This window comes from Cherax quadricarinatus, chromosome 44 (genome assembly GCF_038502225.1).
Source record: "Cherax quadricarinatus isolate ZL_2023a chromosome 44, ASM3850222v1, whole genome shotgun sequence".
Taxonomy (NCBI): domain Eukaryota; kingdom Metazoa; phylum Arthropoda; class Malacostraca; order Decapoda; family Parastacidae; genus Cherax; species Cherax quadricarinatus.
In genome coordinates this window covers 2541998-2557151 of record NC_091335.1, presented here as the reverse complement: position 1 = coordinate 2557151, position 15154 = coordinate 2541998, and the positions used below count along the sequence as shown (strand labels likewise).

The 15154-nt window shown below is 36.7% G+C and overlaps 1 protein-coding gene across 8 annotated transcripts in view; it reads right to left on the bottom strand.

The window, feature by feature from the left end:
* LOC128697585 (uncharacterized) overlaps positions 1–15154 on the bottom strand; it is a 103753-nt gene that overhangs the window by 72194 nt on the left and 16405 nt on the right. For all 8 annotated transcript variants that reach the window (XM_053789408.1, XM_053789412.1, XM_053789409.1 and 5 more), the window contains exons 5-6: positions 10856–11020; positions 10357–10518 (exon numbers count right to left, since the gene is read on the bottom strand). In XM_053789408.1, the coding sequence (XP_053645383.1) occupies positions 10357–10518; positions 10856–11020 (327 nt within the window). The remainder of the gene's footprint in view (positions 1–10356; positions 10519–10855; positions 11021–15154) is intronic.

Below are 15154 nucleotides of genomic sequence, written 5' to 3'. Positions count from 1 at the left end.
TTTTTCAAGGTCAATATGAAACACAACGTTTTGCAATTATTGGCGAGTGTAAATATTGTACCCGAGATGTGTGGAGAAAAAAAAAAGAGAGACTTTAATGACAGCAGAGAAACTCAGGGAAGGAATGTGGCTGGTGCAATAAAGTCCAGGTGCCAATTATAACACAACTGAAGGGGACACAGATAAGGATTCACATGAAGTAACAGGAATTCAACCTCACATATGGTGTTGTACGAGAATGAAAGATCTACTCTGAGCAGTAAGAATATGCCACCTGAAGTACATTTGTTGTGTTAGGATAAATAGAATGATGTTATGGATAGACAGGGAGTAACAGTATGTGACTCACTGGACCAAGGAGGTGCTAAAGTGTTATGAATGGTTGATGAAATATAGTGAAGTGAATCTGGGGATAGATGAATCGTAAGCCTGATAAAGATGAGTAGATACAGCAAAAATATAGGAGAAAATGTGATGTGTGAACAATACATGTGGTGAAAAGTGATGTGGATTCTTGTTCAATATAGTAAATACACTCCTAAAAAAAACAGTGTATTAATATTGTGTGATGGAACAGCTAAAGACTATACAGTATAAAATGTTATCAAAAGTTCTTGAATAAATATTCATGAGGTTGAATACTTTATAAACTAAGGTTTTAAGCTACCCAGAACTAAATCTGAACTCCTAAGAAGACATACCATCCTCTTCACAACCAATTTTCAAGAATTTTCAGGTCTCCCTAATTACGGTACTAAATGCTTTCCTTCAATTCAAGTGTTCAGCAATTCCTGTCTCAGTGAGTTGAATAAATCTCATACTCTTCATTTATATTTATTCACTGTCACTAACAGTAGATCTATAAGTTAGTAACATAGCTTCCACATTCTAAATCTTATGTTTCAGATTATTCACTCCACATTGAATTATATTTGATTAAACAGCATCTAAGTTTTCTCTCTTTCTTGAGCATTATCACAGATCTTCACCTCACCCCTTTCCTCTTCCAATATCATAGCAATCCTCCTGGATGCTAAAATTCAAGGACAATGATAAAGAGGGAAGGACAAATTAAAAAAAATAGTAGTATGCAAGAGATCACAGATTAATAATATACTAGGACAAGTGTCTGCTTTGTAGATGGTTGCTTATTTTCATCTAACCTCAATCAACATTGTCATGTTATGATGCAGTCTCGGTATACAGCATAAACAACATCTTGTTAAATATGCACAGCAAAAGCATGTGTGTACAAGATTTTACTCTAGACTGCAACAAAATGAATAACCCAACAATTTTACTTTTGTGATAATTTGCAATACATACTATGTATCTCATCTAGGAAATAACTGAAATGCTGCTATGGATATTTTATTAGTAGTTGGTTCCTGTGTGTAAAAGATTTCTGAAAGTTTAAATGCACTAATTATTGTCATCACTTTTATAATTTTCCATCCTTTCCTACTAGAGTGGCTCCCCTCCAAAGACATGAAAACGGTGGCATTTTCGCTAAATTCAGGAAAGAAGGGACACCTGCCCACATTGTCAATTTGATAATATACACAGGAGAATTTTAACACTAATAATTATTTGGTACTCTGATTAAAGAAAATATTCTTTCCTTTTAATGTTAATATTTTAAGAGAATATATATTTATACTGCTTATACAAGCTTGCTTAGCCAACCCTAATTTTTCCCACTTTCTTATTTTTCAGTTGAAGTGGGAAATATTTCCATCACTTGCATGATAGCCAACCTAACAAGAGGAAATTTTTGGCAAATGCTCCAAAGGGTTACTTCATGTTTTCAATATCTGAGGGCATTCAAAATGCATGGAGAAGATTGTACATGAGCATGTTTCCCTCAAGAAATGGGGATATCCAAAAGGAAGAAGGCATCAAAGATGTAGAGAAAAGAATGACAATTACATTACAAAATTAAAAAGATAAGAATAAAATTATAGGTAGTAGGTTGGTAGACAGCAACCGCCCAGGGAGGTACTACCGTCCTGCCAAGTGAGTGTAAAATGAAAGCCTGTAATTGTTTTACATGATGGTAGGATTGCTGGTGTCCTTTTTTCTGTCTCATGAACATGCATGATTTCAGAAACATCTTGCTACTTCTACTTACACTTAGGTCACACTACACATACATGTACAAGCATATATATAAACACCCCTCTGGGTTTTCTTCTATTTTCTTTCTAGTTCTTGTTCTTGTTTATTTCCTCTTATCTCAATGGGGAAGTGGAACAGAATTCTTCCTCTGTAAGCATTGCGTGTTGTAAGAGGCGACTAAAATGCCAGGAGCAAGGGGCTAGTAACCCCTTCTCCTGTATATATTACTAAATGTAAAAGGAGAAACTTTCGTTTTTCCTTTTGGGCCACCCCGCCTCGGTGGGATACGGCCGGTGTGTTGAAAGAAGAAGAAGAAGAAAATTAGGAAGAAGGCATACCATTTACAGTTTAATGAAGAGTTCAGCTTTACGCTACACTCTAAGGTTTAAACACATTAAAATAATGAGAAAAAGACTTAATGAAATCTTGCATAAAGATACACAGATAGGAGAGAAAAAAAATCACATAATGAACAAGCATTACAAATGCCTTGAAGGTTATCTCTGAGGAGCAGACGAGTCACACACAAGCAACACTTGGGTGTCTTTGTTGCTGAAGTGTTTCACCTGCAAGACACACCTTCAAATATAGGCAAATGTAATCTGGAGATAATAGTAGTAATACAAGTTTTGAGGTGATATTTGTGACAGAGCAGCCCCTGGTATGTTGGTACAGGGAAACTCTTGTGAAATTCCTTTGCTAAACAAGTGTTTAGCATGATAAACTTCCACTAGTGGTCCACAATCACCTCTGACCTCACCTCCAGCTGCTGCACTTTACTTCATCTTCTGTATACAAGGTTTGGCCACCTGCCTATACTTTAGGCTTCAGGGAGTGACTACCTCCTAACTAGGCTGAGAAACTGGCATTTCAAAACTACTATTACTACTGTGTCCAGTGTTACATTTGCCAGTACTCGACTCAAGAAGTCTGTCACGTAAGTAAAACTTTTTAACAATAAAGATACCCAAATGTGGCACGTGTCTTATTCATCAACTTGTCAGTGTTGTATACCACTAATAATAAGTCACACATGTCAGATATGGTATATGACATAATATGTATGACAGATGGAGTGTGTTAAGTTCAACATTACAACTAGAGAAACCACTTTATGCCTCTATGGGAAAGGAACACTTATAGCTACTAATGATAAGAATGAGGCAATACATCATATTTTGTGCTACAATTGGAAATATGAAGTCATAATTATAAACCTTTCAAAGATATAACTAAAAAAATCAGAGAATATTCTTAGTTAACAGGACAAATGATGATAGCACAAATATGTTAAGAAAATGATCAAGTTATCAAAAACAAAAGGAGTAAAGGGTGTGTGTCCTTACTGGAATGGCAGTGAGAAACCATCTATACTAAACACAATAGAAGAAAGAGGATCACACCTGAAGACATATCAATTTAAAGCTGTTAGAATTCCATATTTCCTTTTAAAATACACATACAGTATTTTGTACATATGATAGAGTCACATTTGTAACTTATAACATCATAAGGGGATTCAAAGGAAGACCTTGATACAATCAGTACATTAAATTTCTTCTCTGACAAAGCTGCAACATAAAAATATGGTAAAATATAAGAATATGTGAGAAAGACGAATAGGCAAAAAGAAAGCATGTCTGTACGATCATCTTTGTTACCTATGTAAGTAAATAAGAAATGCAGGAAAAAAAGAAGAAAAAAAAAAAGTCATTATCTTAAGAAAAATTATAACTAATTCCTTAACTAGGAAAACAGAACAAGGAGAGATTATAACAAGAGACAGACAGAAGTGTTGCAGATAAGATTTAGACACAAGTGTATGTACAATATTACACGTCGTATAATTTAAAGAACACTAGTTAGAAAACCACTGGCTCCCCCCCCCACAAAAAAAAATAATAATCTCATATAAATTGCCTTCCATGATGTGTTAAAATATATAGCACTATTATCTTCCATAATAAACCAAATCTTTTCAATTTAAATTAAACTACAAACCATTAACCTTGCAGCTGACCACAAGAGCCAAGAGTCACATGACTATAATATCTGAACTGATTCTACTTTTGGAGAGCAGACACTGTACTTCCAACTCTCAAAACTCTGGGTAGATGGTTTCCTAGAGTACAATCTAACACACTACTGAATGATCAACACCTTACTACTCAATACTTCTAAGTCACTTAACTGTAGGTCCCTTTTCATGCTTCTAGATGAATAAGATATTAAGTCTTAAAGACAAACATCGTAGTAAAGTCTTGTAAGCCTTTGTACAATTTAAAGAAAAGGGTGCCTTTCAATACATTTCACAAAGTACTTTTAACACTCAAAGTGCAGTAAATAACATAGCATTCACTGGATGACAGAACTATAATTGCATTGAGTAATAAAATAAGCAAAATAATGACACAAGTCTAAGATCTTAGTGAAATTATTTCTAAAACCGAGAAGAACATTGTGTCAGGAGTACTTAGGATTGAGTTAGCAACACCAGACACATGACCACCAGTGAACCCACTAAGTTGTAAGTTAACCCTTTGAGGGTCGACAGGCCCTCTCCGAGACTCGTTCTCAGGGTCGGCCAAATTTAAAAAAAAAAAAAAAATTCTTATGAAAAGATAGAGAATCTTTTCCCGATCATAATGACACCAAAAGTATGAAATTTGATGGAAAACTTACGGAATTATGTTCTCGCGAAGTTAGCAGTCTCGGTGATGTTTACGCATCGGCAATTTTGCCCACTTTGAGCCCCATTTTGGGCCAATTCCACTGTACTAGTCGACAAAAAACATGAATATTTTGCTAGAACTCCATTTTTTTTCTATCGAATGAGTGCAAGAAACCACCCATTTACCAATTTCAACTATCCAATACAGTGGTCAGCATTTAGCAATTTTGCCAATTTCACACAAATTTCAAAAGATGCCAATTTCCAAATAGGGTCCAGAATAAACAAGAAAGACATTCCTGGCACTAAAATAACAAGTTCTCTGTTCGTTAGTAACATCCCCAGGCCCCTCTTATATTTCTTTGGTTTTCCACTTTGAATTTTTATTCTTACAAAAAATAGAAGATTTACTGTTATGCAGACTACTGCATTAGTGTAGAAATGGTATAAATAATATCAGCGAACTTGTGAAGGAATATTAGACTCACCAGTTGACGTGTATTGGATGCTTGGCATGATTTGTATACTTTTGAACTTTGGTAAAAATCAAACATTTCTGCTACTTTGAACTCAATTTCAAGGTACTTTTCATTGTAAAACCAGTCAAAATCATCTCAATTTCTGTAATATGTCTTCCATTCTATAAAATGAAACCAAGAAAACTAGAATACAACAATAAATACCATACGAAAATACAGTGCAAAGTCGCTGTTTTATTCAAAAAAAACTGTCAAAGTTTTTTTTTCTCATTATGCACTGTGTGCTGCAGGATTTTTTTTATACTGCGCACACTGACCACATAGACCCATTCTTTCATATGTAGGCCTACCAGCTTTCTCCCACTAGATTTGAGGGCGCTAGAATTTAGGCGTACTAGTATGTCAAAAACCCTGGGTCGTAAGCCATACTAGTACGGCCGAAACCCTCAAAGGGTTAAATAATATGAGTGATCTAATGGGTTCAGTAGTTGTCTGGGGTCTGTTGGGTTGATAGAAGATTTGGTACTCCTTACCTAATATATTGTTTCTTTCACAATGTTGTGAAATCTCACTTAACTGAGGAAGTGATTCAATGAATTCACCGAGATGAAAAGTGATCCTGTACATAAAACAATGATGCAGATATTACTGATGTAGCTCTAAACTTCACACAGATATATGTGATGAATATTTGATCAAAATGCTTGTAGTATGACAGTCACACTGCTGTCAGTATTCAAGAAATTAGAAGAGCGTATAGTTGATATTGAAGAGAAAGCACTAGTATTTACATTTAATACTGAATTTCAAGAAGCAGAAGCTTTAGATAGTTTGATACAGGTACTACATGTATTTCTTTGTCTTAAAATTCCACATTCACTTGTCTTGTTCTTCAGCTTCATAAGATATATAGATGTTCTACATCTATGTATATAATTTTAAATACAAATTACAAGTTGACAACAAAAGGCACTGGAAGGTATTCATTTTAATATATCTGGTAATGATAAATGAGACACTTGTATCTTATTTATCAACTTATCAGTTTTCTAAACCATCTAATATTTGATAATGTTTTTTATATTTCCTGTAATTTTTTTTTTGCTGCTCTGTATAAGCTTTTCTTTTTTTTACAGCAGAGGACCTCTCACACTGAAAGGTTCAGAATAACGTGCTATGAGCACAATACAACAACACAGTGTCAACATCCATGATCCTAAACTATTCAACATATATCAGAAATAAAGCAGGAACAGATTTAAAAAGCTTCAAGAGGAAACTGAACCATTATCTATGCCAAGTACTAGATCAATCAGGCTGATTGTCTCCCTTCTTGAGAACAGTGAATGACAATATACCCATTTCTAGTTATTTGTTGGAGAATAGGCAATTTTTTTTTTATGCTGCTAAATTGATGAGCAGGGAGCTGTTATCCTACCACAGCACATTTCAAACCCATCTTATCTACTGTTTAACCCTCCTAATACCTATATCACTTCTCACATATGCTTTGCAGCACATTTCTAAGTTAGATTAGGTAAGTTACAATGGGAAAACCTATAAATATAGGAGAAAAGGCAATAAGAAAGTCTGCCGTACAAACAGAAAACGAGTACCCCATGTGAGGTTGATGTACAACAGTCGTATTGCAAATGCTCCAGGCTCCATTACCTGCCATCCATTTGATTGTTTTTACAAGTGCTGTAATGTTTGTGGTTAAGAGGATGGGCTTTCATCCCCTAAAATGCCACCAGCAACAAGCAGTAAACACTTGAGTACCTCTTCACTGCAAGATAAACAGGAGCAGCAGGTGTAAGGAAACATGTCCATGTCTCTACTCGCCCAGGACTGACTTGAATCAAGTTCCTTCAAAGGTACTACCATAATGCTTTGGCTCCTGTTTCCACAGTGATAATTTGTCCTCATCTAACACTTGCTCAGCTTTCCTGCTATCCTGTTTCCTCTCTTCCCAGAGTGCCCCATGTAGTGATTCTAGACTTTACTTTATGTTAACTGCTTGGTCCCTATATCACTTTTGATAATGTCTATGCCTGTTTTAATTAAACTGCCACGGTTTATTTTTGCAAGCAGTTCCCCACCTGCTTGTCCTTCCCTAATAATGAAGGTTCACTCCTTTCCCCCCAACCCCACATTTTCCTACATTTAAGCTGCATAGTTTTTGTCTATTGTCACACGAGTCTCACAAAAGACTAGGCAAGCTTCAGCATCTCCTTGAGGCACTGCTAGCAACAACCTGTTAGGATCAATCCTTCACTTGTCCTGCCACTCTTGTTGCATGCTGCAGTTTGATACTGGATTCTATTTCTTTTGTAAATATGGAAATGGTATACATTACCAACAGGTTGATGTCTGATAACAGTTAGGTATTATTCTGAAATAATTCACTTACACAGCAGGCTTCTTCAGTCAAGTACAGAGAGGTTACGAAGATGATGTAATCAGTCCATCACCCTTGAAGACATAGTTCTGAGGTGGTCAGTCCCTCACTGAACTGATTACATCGTCTTCACGTCGTCTTCGTAACTCTTCTATACTCGACTGAAGAAGCCTACTGTGTAGGCGAAAATTTTCAGAATAAAGATACCTAACTGTTGCACATGTGTCTTACTAACCTGTCAGTATTGTATACCATTTTAATATTTACTTTGTCAAACACTGTGACACAATGGTATCCTGGTAAAGAAAACATCTTCAACAACTTTTTCAAGTGAGAATGGATGGATCTGAGAGGGACCTGCCCTCTCAATGACTACATTCTTTTACTAGTGGGATGTGCCTTGCCTTTGACAGTATACAAGTCTCCAAACTGTTGCTTCAACTTCACCTAGTTCCAGACTATGGGCCAAAACTCATTTCCAGGCTGAGGGACTGACCACCTCATAACTAAGTCTTCAAGGGTGATGGACTGATTACATCATCTTCACATTGCCTTCATAAATCTTTTGTACTTGGCTGAAAAAGCCTACTGTGTAGGCGTAACATTTCGGAATAAAGATACCTAACGGCCGATGTGTTAATAAAAAAAAAACTGTTGCACATATCTTACTTATCAATCTACTTCCTTTACTCAGCTAACATGCTTTTCAACCAATTCACAGGCTACAACATATGCATATACATTTTTTCTGTGAGGCAACACTTCATTCCTCACAATCGTTCTTATGGAACTTTGGCTTACATGCTGCATTTGCTCAAGGGGCGAGTAGTGCACTTAGGAGTCTGTGGAGACAAAGAACTTTGTCCGTGGAAGCAAAGAGGGGAATGTATGAGAGTTTAGTTGTACCAACACTCTTGTATAGGTGTGAAGCATGGGTGATGAGTGTTGCAACGAGGAGGCTGGAGGCAGTAGAGATGTCATGTCTGAGGACAATGTGTGGTGTGAATATAATGCAGAGAATTCATAGTTTAGAAATTAGGAGAAGGTGTGGGATTACCAAAACTATTATCCAGAGGGCTGAGGAGTGGTTGAGGTGGTTCGGACAATGGAGCAAAAACAGAATGACTTCAAGAGTGTATAAATCTGTAGTGGAGGGAAGGCAGGGTAGGGGTTGGCCTAGGAAGGGTTGGAGGGAGGGGGTAAAGGAGGTTTTGTGTGCGAGGGGCTTGGACTTCCAGCAAGCGTGTCTGAGCGTATTTAATAGGAGTGAACGGAGACAAATGGTTTTTAATGCCTGACGTGCTGTTGGAGTGTAAGTAAAGTAACATTTATGAAGGAATTCAGGGAAACCAGCAGGCCGGCCTTGAGTCCTGGAGATGGTAAGTACAGTGTCTGCACTCTGAAGGAGGGGTGTTATGTTGTAGTTTTATAATTGTAGTGTAAAGCACCCATCTGGTAAGACTGTGATAGAGTGAATGATAATGAAAGCTTTTCTTTTTCGGGCCACCCTGCCTTGGTGAGAATCGACCAGTGTGTTAATAAAAAAAATAATAAAATAATATGAATCTTGAAACACTTCTATGTCTCACCCTGATCCTCCATTATCAATGTCCAACTACCACCTGTAACTGTTCGATCTGCCCTCCATAACTTCAAGAACATTTGCTCTCTTAGTACGTAAGTTTGGTATGGCTGGCTTGTGTTTGTTTGGCTAGGTGTGGGGGTAATTCCATGCCAGTGCTGCATACCTAACATTATGCTCAAATATCCTGCCTCGGTGGGAGACGGCCGACTTGTTGAAAAAAAAAAAAAAAAAAAAAAACTTGTAAATATTAATGTGAAGATTCTTTTGTTCAGTTTCTTGAAGACTGTTCATATGAGTACCAATGATGTTATTTTATTTATCTTCCAACAGAATTTTTTTTAGTAATTTATGTGTTGATGGTACCTTAACAGTTTGTGTTTGTAATTAAAGCTGTAAAGAATCATTTTTATTACTGGTGCACACTGGTGTATAACATTATGTTAGTGATCAACATGATACTTTTGGAAAGGCCAAAAAGGCAACATTCAAACAATAAACTTACTGAACCACATATCCCTAACTTGCCAAACCATTATGTAAATAACGAAGTTTTTTGTCCATAAACATATAACAGGGAAATGTGAAAATCCTCTAAAATAAACTGGAGAGAAACAGAGAGAGATCACCAATATCCCAAGTATTATAACATAACAGTACAATACACATAAACAAGCACACACATGCACACAATATTTTCAATGTGATGAGTAATGAGGTTCTTTCCTGAAAAAACATATTTTTGCTGAATAAAGTTTGTTACATTCTGTTAAAAAAATATGTATGCATATACATGTATACCAATGAAAATAAACATTTAACTTTGCAAATACTATAAATTAAAGTATACTGTTTATATTGAACAACAGTATCTTTCATTTAAATTTTTGTACTAGTATAAAAATTTATTTTAGAAAATATTTTGCACAATTAATATTATGATGATGATGTACCATATATTGCAAAAGGATGCCATCAGAATTAATGGGTGCATACATTTTAAAGCAGACACCATGATTGCACAATTCACATAAAAACACATTCTTCAAATTTAACCAAGGCAATATTAAGTCACAAAATCCTTAGACCCCAAGGTCAAAACACTCACCGCCTCCTCTGTCGACACTGCCTTCTTGTGTTGGACGTGTATTCACCGAGTCAGGATTAAAAGATGTTCTTGGACCAGAGCTTCCTGGGCCAGGATATTCACCCAGTAGAGACTTCTCTTGAAATCCAAAAGTTTTCCGCAGATGTCCTCTGCATGAGTTAACTGTGAAATTGACAATTCACTAATTATTAGTTTTCATCATATAAATGCTACAAATGAAATGAAAATTTTAAAATGTTTGAAAGGAATAGAAAATTGTAAGAACCAAGACCTGAACTCAATATTACAAATTCATGCCATACCTTGGCAAGACTGTCACAGTTGTGAATCTGATTGTTCTATGTTGTAAATCCTCCACTTTTTTAATGAATATCTGTATTTATGCACTAAAAAACTACATTCTTATCGTCATTCCCAGTACAGTGTTTATACTGATACAGTCAACATTATTCAATTCACACTGCAACTTATGCTACTAAACAACATAAACTCAGCTTACAGTCCCCTTTATTGAAGTTGCCCATTCTCTGGTTATTTGTAGGGCGTGTGTTTGAAGGATCATTGTTTGCACCAGGTCCACAGTCAACATCCCACCCTCCATATTCTCTTGGACAATTCATGTTGAAGCCTTGATTTCTTTGTGGTAGTCGTTGGGGCACATTTCCTGTGAAAATAATTTTAGTTTAGGCCAAAAGTTTCATATCTGAAAATATAACAGTAACAACTGCTACTTTTATATTTTGTACATTATACAGGAGAAGGGGTTACTAGCCCCTTGTTCCTAGCATTTTAGTTGCCATTTACAACACCCATGGCTTACAGACAAGGATTCTCCATCTCCCTATGGAGATGAAAGGAATATAAGAACAAGAACTATTAAGAAAGCAGAAGAAAATAAAAGTGGATTTTTTTTTTCAACAAGTTGGCCATCTCCCACTGAGGCAGGGCAACCCAAAAAAAAGGAAGAAAATCCCCAAAAAGAAAATACTTTCATCATCATTCAACACTTTTCCCTCACTCACACATAATCACTGTTTTTGCAGAGGTGCTCAGAATACAACAGTTTAGAAGCATATACATATAAAGATACACAACATATCCCTCCAAACTGCCAATATCCCAAACCCCTCCTTCAAAGTGCAGGCATTGTACTTCCCATTTCCAGGACTCAGGTCCGGCTATATAAAATAACCGGTTTCCCTGAATCCCTTCACTAAATATTACCCTGCTCACACTCCAACAGCTCGTCAGGTCCCAAATACCATTCGTCTCCATTCACTCCTATCTAACACGCTCACGCACGCTTGCCGGAAGTCCAAGTATGTGTACTGTATTATGAACTACCAGTAAATGTAAGTAGATGGAGCAAGATATATCTGTCATCTTGTATGTCTGAGACAAAAAAGACACCAGCAATCCTACCACTGCATAAAACAATTACAGGTTTCCATTTCACATGCATTTTGCATGGCAGTAATACCTCTCTGGGTGGTTGCTGTCTACCAACCTGCTACTGTTTTTTATAGTGCACTGTCCCCTCCTGAATCAATAGTCTCTTGAAAAAAATTCATGATCATTCCCATTTACTGTGGATGTCCCACAGATATATAAGGAAATCTACACTGTGGATGAGACATAGACTTGGTACTTTTAAAAATTCTTTGCGTGCCAGGAACGATGTTTAATGGTAGGAATTTATTTACTGAAGCTGAATGATACTGTATACTGAATAAGCGCTAAACCAATTGGTCATTAAATGTTTGAAACATGTTCCATTTCTAACATTTTCATATTTGCACAATCATTATCAACTTGCCCCCCCTTTTTTTTTTTCAAGCCGGCCGTCTCCCACCTAGGCAGGGTGACCCAAAAAGAAAGACAATCCTCAAAATAAAAATACTTTCATCATCATTCAACACTTTCACCTCACTCATACATAATCACTGTTTTTGCAGAGGCACCCAGATACAACAGTTTAGAAGCATATATAAAGATACAATATAAAAAGTGACCTGAAATAATTACAATATCAGGGCTCCAATTACATATATACCATCCTATTACACATCCCTCCAAACTGCCAATATCCCAAACCCCTCCTTTAAAGTGCAGGCATCGTACTACTTCCCATTTCCAGAACTCAAGTCCGGCTATATAAAAATAACCGGTTTCCCTGAATCCCTTCACTAAATATTACAAAAATTCATGATCACAAATCAAGTAAACTAACCAAAGTATTTTTCACATATCCATAATTTGTAACATGTCATTAGCCATAAGTGTCAGTAAATTTAGAAAAAAGTGGAAATATCCCCACCAAGCCCACCACTGATGCTAAAGGACACTGGGTTCTTTGCCAAACACCCTGGGGAAATAGTAGCATTCATTCCAGTAAAGAGGTCCTTACCCCTAGGTACACACCATTCAAACTGCACTATTGTGTTATGCTGAACCATCATCAGATAGTATGTTTGGCTCACAAGTGACAGGATCTTTAATTCGATTCCTGGGCAAGGTGAGACATACCATAATTCTTTTTTTTTAACAATTCCGCCCATGTTCAGGAGAAATATCGGAGCTGGAACAAATACAGAGATCGTTTAAGGCTCACATTGAGCCAGTAAAGCGCCTAAACTACTGGGAACGCCTGCAAGTCTTGAACATGTACTTATTGGAGTGGAGGAGAGAGAGGTACATGATAATAGTATATATCTGGAAGGTACTCGAGGGATTGGTCCCAAATCTGCACACTGCCATAACAACATACTAACATACTGGAGTGAGAGATATGGGAGGAAGTGTAAAATAAACCCAGTGAGGAGCATGGGTGCGGTGGGGACAATAAAGGAACACTGTATGAACATCCGGGGTACCAGACTTTTCAACAACTTATCAGAAGATATCAGAAACACTGCTGGAACAAGTGTTGAAGCCTTCAAGAAGAAACTAGACAAGTATCTTCACCAGGTGCCAGAGCAACCAGGCTGTGATGGATATGTGGGGCAGCGGGCCTCCAGCAGCAACAGCCTGGTTGACCATGCGAGCACCAGACGAGCCTGGCCCATGGCCGGGCTCAGAGTAGATATACTCTCGAAATTCTTCAAAGGTAAGGTAAAGGTATGTTGACCCAGGAGCAAATAGGTACCACAGAGTAAGTCGGCAGGTATGGGTTGCAGCCTAAGGAAGGACCACTAAACCACAATAATTGGCTTTGGTACATTAGTCATTTATTATTAACCCGTAAAAGGTCCAAGCAGATCTACGTTGATATGCGTAGTGCTCCAAAAGTAGATCTATGTTTTTTTTACATATTTTCAAATATAACAAAAAAAAAGTAGATCAAAGTTTTTTTCACATGTTTTCAAATGTAAAAAAAAAAAAAAAAAAAAAAGATGATGATGATCCATTTTTTTTACATACTTTCAAATGTTGAAAAAAACGTATATATACATTTGGACCGTTTAAGGGTTAAGGCAGGATGATCAAATGAAGGAAACACATGCACCATCACTCACTCTCTACCTATCTTTCCAGGGGTGCACAACCATCAAAATTAAAATAAATCTCTGAGCAACAACTTTCACACTTATCTTTAAGAATACAGGCATGTATTTACCATATTCAGGGCTCAAGCTTAGCTAATTGGTTTTTCATGAAATTCTTCACAAATGTTATCTTGCTCATACCCCAACAGCACATCAAATCCCATAAACCACTTGTTTCCACCTATTCCAATCTAACATGCTCACACATGCCTACTGAGTGCTCAAGCCCCTACCATTAAATATCCTCCCAACCCTTCCTGGGATGTTCCTTATACCTCCCAAGTCTGTCAGAAATGCTTTGCATAACAAGGGACTTTCTTATAAAATAACACTGAATTATACGTATGTAATTTTGAAAACTCTCCATGAGGAAGTGGAACAGAATTCTTCCTCCGTAAGCCATGTGTGTTGTAAGAGGCGACTAAAATGCTGGGAGCAAGGGGCTAGTAACCCTTTCTCCTGTATAAATTACTAAATTTAAAAAGAGAAACTTTCGTTTTTCTTTTTGGGCCACCCTGCCTTGGTGGGATACGGCTGGTTTGTTAAAAAAAAAAAAAAATTAAAACTGTATAAAGGCTTTGTATTTTTGGAGAAATCAGTATTTGTATTTGTTAGACTATTCTTCACAATGTAACTTTCAAAATTGTATCAACGCTAGATTTTTTTTAAATAAAAATTTGCACTTGTTGGGATATTTTAAGTTAATTACCCACTGTGGTTAAATAGCTCTGAGGATATGTTATATTATAATATTTTTCAACTTTCCTGGTTAAATATTGATAAAATAACAAAAACATGAGAGATCCTCCTCTTCATACCTACAAGAACAGAGCAATGTACAGTAGACCCCCGGTTAACGATATTTTTTCACTCCAGAAGTATGTTCAGGTGCCAGTACTGACCGAATTTGTTCCCATAAGAAATATTGTGAAGTAGATTAGTCCATTTCAGACCCCCAAACATACACGTACAAACGCACTTACAAAAATACACTTACATAATTGGTCGCATTCGGAGGTAATCGTTATGCGGGGGTCCACTGTATTTGTACTTTATCCAGGATACAAACTACATCAGCCAAAGAATATGCCCAGGTAATGCATTTATTTGCTAAGTGACCTAGGGTAGCAGGTGTAAGGAGATTTGCCTGTCTTGCATCTGCCCAAGAATTGAACTTGGGATACCAAAGACACCTGAACAACATGCAGAAATTACTACCTTCTCATTCACAAATTTTCTATCTTCCTAGCCTT